We start from the raw sequence: 6,281 nt of genomic DNA, 5'->3' as shown, positions 1-6,281 counted from the left end.
GGATCCAGTTTCAGCTTTCTACTTATGGCTAGCCAGTTTTCCCAGCACCATGTATTAAATAGGGAATCCTTTCTCCATTGCTTGTTTTTATCAGGTTTGTCAAAGATCAGATGGTTGTAGATGTGTGGTATTATTACTGAGGGCTCTGTTCTCTTCCATTGGTCTATATCACTGTTTTGGTACCAGTACCATGCTGTTTTGGTTACTGTAGCTTTGTAATATAGTTTGAAGTCAGTTAGCGTGATACCTCCAGCTTTGTTCTTTTGACTTAGGATTGTCTTGGCAATGCAGGCTCTTTTTTGATTCCATATGGACTTTAAAGTAGTTTTTTCCAATTCTGTGAAGAAAGTCATTGGTAGCTTAATGGGGATGGCATTGAATCTATAAATTACCTTGGGCAGTATGGCCATTTTCACGATATTGATTCTTCCTATCCATGAGCATGGAATGTTCTTCCATTTGTTTGTGTCCTCTTTTATTTCACTGAGCAGTGGTTTGTAGTTCTCCTTGAAGAGGTCCTTCACACCCCTTGTAAGCTGGATTCCTAGGTATTTTACTCTCTTTGAAGCAATTGTGAATGGGAGTTCTTCATGATTTGGCTCTCTGTTTGTCTATTATTGGTGTATAAGAATGCCTGTAATTTTTGCACATTGATTTTGTATCCTGAGACTTTGCTGAAGTTGCTTATTGGCTAGAGGAGATTTTGGACTGAGATGATGGGGTTTAAAATAGACAATCATGTCATCTACAAACAGGGAGAATTTGACTTCTTCTTTTCCTAATTGAATACCCTTTATTTATTTCTTTCAGGCCTGATTGCCCTGGCCAGAACTTCCAACACTATGTTGAATAGGAGTGGTGAGAGAGGACATCCCTGTCTTGTGCCAGTTTTTAAGGGGAATGTTCCAGTTTTTGCCCATCCAGTATGATATTGGCTGTGGGTTTGTCATAAATAGCTCTTATTATTTTGAGATACGTTCCATCAATAACAAATTTATTGAGAGTTTTTAGCATGAAGGGATGTTGGATTTTGTCAAAAGCCTTTTCTACATCTATTGAGATAATCATGTGGTTTTTGTCTTTGGTTCTGTCTATATGCTGGATTACATTTATTGATTTGCATATGTTGAACCAGCCTTGCACCCCAGGGATGAAGCCCACTTGATCGTGGTGGATAAGCTTTTGATGTACTGCTGGATTCGGTTTGCCAGTATTTAGGATTTTTGTATCGATGTTCATCAGGGATATTGGTCTAAAATTCTCTTTTTTTGTTGATTCTCTGCCAGGCTTTGGTATCAGGATGATGTTGAAAATGAGTTAGGGAGGATTCCCTCTTTTTCTATTGATTGGAGTAATTTCAGAAGGAATGGTACCAGTTCTTCCTTGTAACTCTGGTAGAATTCAGCTGTGAATCAGTCTGGTCCTGGACTTTTTTTGGTTGGTAGGCTAGCAGGCTCTGAAATTGAGAAAAAATACATCTTTTTGACAAAATTTGAATGTGTAAATTTTGAGTTAAAAAATAATGGCTTGGGCCAGGCACTGTGGCTCATGCCTGTAACCCCAGCACTTCGGGAGGCCAAAGAAGGAGGGTTGCTTGAAGCCAGGAGCTCGAGACTAGCTTGGTCAACATAATAACACTCCATCTCTACAAAAAAATTTCAACTTTTTAAGGTAGCTGGGCATGGTGGCACATACCTGTAGTCTCAGCTACTTGGGAGACTGAGGCAGAAGGATTGCTTGAGCCCAGGAGTTTGAGGCTACAGTGAGCTGTGATTGTGCTGCTGCACTTCAACCTGGGTGACAGAGCAAGATCCTGTCTCAAAAAAGAAAAAAGCCAATGAAGATAAATCAAAATAGTAGGTGGCATTTGATATAGATTTTTAAAAATTGACCAGTAAATCTTCAATGTGTTATCAAGAGAGTAATTCATTCTAATAAAAGTAATTTCAGTAAATTAAAAATCAAAATAGCAAATGTTAAAAGCACTTTAATTGTACTTACATAGAAAGTGGAATAAGAAATTAAGCTTTTCTCAAGAAAATGCTTTCTGAAAACTTACTTTGTTTGTATAATTCAGATGCCATTTTATGTTCAAAGTGTTGTCCAGGATCAAAATACCTGATAGGGCAAAATGGTAGAAATCCAAACTGCAATATCAAAAAATTCTCTCATTTAAAGTCTCTGTCAATAATGATATCTGATTGAATCTAGGCAAGTGAGTACAATATTACCAAAAGAAGTTTTGAAAAGCTGGAATTGTGTAAAAATGCTCAATTTCCTGAAAGTGGCAGAATAAGGAAAATACACAAAGGATGGATATAAGATTGTAGAATGCTGTGGTTAGGAATATTTACTTAAGACTACTGATAAGTCCATTTTCTCTTTCTCTCACTAAGAACACCAATGAGGGTCTTCAGGCCTGGAAGACTGAAGACATTCCAGCCAATAAAATGTCCATTGCATGGCAGCTACCACAATATGCCCTGGTTACAGCTGGAGAGGTCATGTTCTCTGTCACAGGTCTTGAGTTTTCTTATTCTCAGGTAAGTTTTTGCAAATAGAAGGTAGAAATTGGGACATTGATTGAAGGATGGTGAATTTTAATTCTAGCACTGACTTAAATAGGTATTAACATACCTATTTTGGCCTTGGGTACCTTATTTATGACCCTGAACATATATGACCTGAACATCTTGACTCCCCAGATCATGACAGTGCAGCATGGGAGTCTATGATTTTGGGGTTCTAGGAAAGAGATTAAAGATTAAAATGAAGAGCTGCAGAGTCAGACTCGCCATGTTAGAATTTTGACTGCATGACCTATTGTGTAACCTTGAGCAAGTAAATTACTATCTCTTTTCTGTAATTTTTTTTTTTTTTTTTTTTTTCCTGAGATGGAGTCTCGCTCTGTCACCCAGGCTGGAGTGCAGTGGTGCGATCTCAGCTCACTGCACTCCAGCCTAAGCAACAGAGCGAGACTCCATCTGCCTCCCCAGTTCAAGCGATTCTCTTGCCTTGGCCTCCTGAGTAGCTGGGATTATAGGCGCGCACCACCGTGCCTGGTTAATTTTTGTATTTTTAGTAGAGTCAGGGTTTCACCATGTTGGCCAGGCTGGTCTCTAACTCCTGACCTTGGATGATCTGCCCACCTTGGCTTCCCAAAGTGCTAGGATTACAGGCATGAGCTACTGTGCCCAGTCTGTAATGTTATTTTTTAAATGTGTGAGAATACTAATAGAACTTATCTCTTAGGGTTGTTATGAAGATTAAATGACATAATGAATTTAAAAATATTCAATTAGGAGTTTCATTTTATTCTTACTGTTTGCATTATTATCACCCTCTGAATCAATGTGATAGCTGAACTTAATGAGGGAAGTTCTAACTTGAAAGTTTTTGTGAGAGAAGTTTCCTGGATGCATGGGGCATGACAGCAGTGAAGGGAATTTGTTTACTTTCAAATTTGTGTCATCCCCAGGCTCCCTCTAGCATGAAATCTGTACTCCAGGCAGCTTGGCTATTGACAATTGCAGTTGGGAATATCATCGTGCTTGTTGTGGCACAGTTCAGTGGCCTGGTACAGGTATGGATCTGAGGGAAGCAGGATTCATTTCTACTCAAGGTTTTCCTCCAGCTTTCTCTTCTCCCTTTCCACCTATCTCTCTGCTTCCTGTATTCCCCACTCAGTGCTGTGACATGAAATGGGTTAGATACACAGACTTTACCAGGAAAATAGACATATGTAAGTGGCAATAATGACTACAATATACCTATGTGAGGAGAGGCCAATGAACCCAGTCTTTGTCCAGCAAAAGTCTGGTTGAACTGGTGATCTCAGGTCAGTCTGCTCCCCAGTCCTCATCCTGTAAAGATCTCTTTAGTTTCAGGTTTCTCCATATTCTTCTCATATTTATTTCCCCCTGCAGTGGGCCGAATTTATTTTGTTTTCCTGCCTCCTGCTGGTGATCTGCCTGATCTTCTCCATCATGGGCTACTACTATGTTCCTGTAAAGACAGAGGATATGCAGGGTCCAGGAGATAAGCAGATTCCTCACATCCAAGGGAACATGATCAACCTAGAAACCAAGAAGACAAAACTCTGATGACTCCCTGGATTCTGTCCTGACCCCAATTCCTGGCCCTGTCTTCAAGCATTTTTTTTTCTTCTACTGGATTAGACAAGAGAGAGAGCAGCATATCAGAGCTGATCTCCTTCACCTTTCTCCAAGGACAGAAGTTCCAGGACTGGTTTTCCAGTACATCTTTAAACAAGGCCCCTGAGATTCCATGTCTGCCTGTCTATCAATGAACTCATTAAAACTTATGCAGTGTTGCTGGAGCTGGCCTGGTGTCTCCAAATGGCCATGAAAATACACATGTATAATGGAGATCATTCTCTGTGGGTATTGAAAGTTATGGGAATTCCTTTATAGGTAACTGGCATTTAGGACTGATGGCCCTAATTTTTGAGGTACTGATTTAGAGGTAAAATTGCAGAATAACAAAGGAATGGTATTTCAAGTTTATTTTTTTTTTAATTTTTATTTTTCTTTGTAAGCAATGTAATTATGCTATTCACAGGGGCCTCAAGAATTGGTATGTATGATGTGATCTGGTCCAGCCAGGGCCTGGTTTGTCAGCTATCTAGGTTTGATAAGACTTTAGTAAATTTGTCAATACAAATTGTAGGAAGCAGAATGTCATTTTATTATAACACAGGAGAAGTTATATCTTTCTGATTATGATAGTATTTTATTTGCTTATCCAAACACTCCTTTCTCAGTATGGATAGATCATGGAAACCAGATTAGAGATAGTAAACATTAGTAAAAATGGTTTTGGAGAACAGGAACAGGTGTAAGTTTTAGAAATCCTGAAAAGCCAGTCATTCTTTTACAGAGTACATTCTTCTTAGCCTCTATGGCACTGAACTATGCCCTTCAGTGAACAGTTGTATAAACAATAATTATAATTTGCAACTTTGTCTTATCAACCTTGCTGACCCAGTTTTTTCTTATTATTACACCTTGTCTTGCTTATTGCTGCAAATATTCAATAACAACAATGTTTCTATAAGTCCAACTTCCTTTATTAATGTTTCCATTTAGCCTCCAAAGTAGTAGTTCCTTTTTGATGTTACTTTCCTGATTTACTTTTCCCGTAAGTTTTAAATACCTTTTCTTCCTTGAAGCCTAGAAATTTTCTTTTTATTCAAAAAGAGTTACATTAATGCCTAGGTTTGAGCTCCTAAAAGGGAAATAGTCAATAGAGGAGCATGGTCCTATATGAGGTTCGTATCAAAATTTGTGGGAGTAGGGGTGGTAGAGCATGAGGGTTTTGTTTGTGTATGTGTGTGGTCATGAAAAAAATTGAGAAACATTACCTCACACACAATGAATGAATCAGAGGACAGACATGGAAATGTCATGACTGTGCAGTGTGTTACTAGGAAAAAAGTTCAGAATCACTGTTCTAGAAAGCCTCATTTCCATTGGTTTTAAAACATTATTCTCATGTAGAACAGTGTTGGGTCTCATACTGTTAATGTTAACACGTAACAATGTTAATGTTAACAGGTACCTGTTAATATTAACAGATAATGTTACTGTTAACAGGTAAGAGAAATTGCTCTAAGTGCCCAAGCTTTATATACTTCAGTTTTAATGACAAGCATTTCAGAAGCACAAGAGTGGCAGCAAGACCAACCAGTTTTTCCAGATATATTGATGTGAACCTGACCCTACTCCTTTAGAAGACAGCCTGTTCATTTTTAAATAGCTTTAACCCAAACTGTTCTATGACCATTGTTTCAAGAGACATTAACACAGTTCTGTAAATAGAAGTGTCTATGGACAAATAAGTTTGGGAAATATAGCATACTGTATCCTTTTCTTAACATTTGCATATTAAAGACTCTGAGATATCCTGTAGTAAAGACATAAGATACCTTGTTTAAATTAACATGTTTTAGTATTCTGCAGAACACTGGTTTGGAAAAAACTGTTGAGCAGTTCTTCCTTGTAAGTGCTGAGCTTCCTCTCTGAAACCTCCTACCATTGTTTTTTCCTCCCCTGTAGCTAATAAGAAAAAGTATAACACCCAGATGGGCACGGTGGCTCACGCCTGTAATCCCAGCACTTTGGGAGGCCGAGACAGGTAGATCATCTGAGGTCAGGAGTTCAAGACCAGCCTGGCCAACAGAGTGAAACCCCATCTCTACTAAAAATACAAAAATTAGCCTGGTGTGATGGCAGGTGCCTGTAATCCCAGCTACTTGGGAG

General features: G+C 38.7%; 1 protein-coding gene across 2 annotated transcripts in view; it reads left to right on the top strand.

The window, feature by feature from the left end:
* The window catches only part of SLC15A2 (solute carrier family 15 (oligopeptide transporter), member 2), a 52,776-nt gene extending 46,841 nt beyond the window's left edge, over positions 1-5,935 (top strand). For both annotated transcript variants that reach the window (XM_011950830.1, XM_011950829.1), the window contains 3 exons: positions 2,397-2,543; positions 3,479-3,583; positions 3,927-5,935. In XM_011950830.1, coding sequence (XP_011806220.1) covers positions 2,397-2,543; positions 3,479-3,583; positions 3,927-4,103 — 429 coding nt within the window. In that variant the 3' untranslated portion in view covers positions 4,104-5,935. The remainder of the gene's footprint in view (positions 1-2,396; positions 2,544-3,478; positions 3,584-3,926) is intronic.
* Positions 5,936-6,281: the final 346 nt, after the last annotated feature.

Source organism: Colobus angolensis, unplaced genomic scaffold, assembly GCF_000951035.1.
Source record: "Colobus angolensis palliatus isolate OR3802 unplaced genomic scaffold, Cang.pa_1.0 Scaffold31, whole genome shotgun sequence".
Lineage (NCBI taxonomy): Eukaryota > Metazoa > Chordata > Mammalia > Primates > Cercopithecidae > Colobus > Colobus angolensis.
Note: the sequence above shows the minus strand (reverse complement) of the source record. Positions and strands in the feature narration are given on the sequence as shown.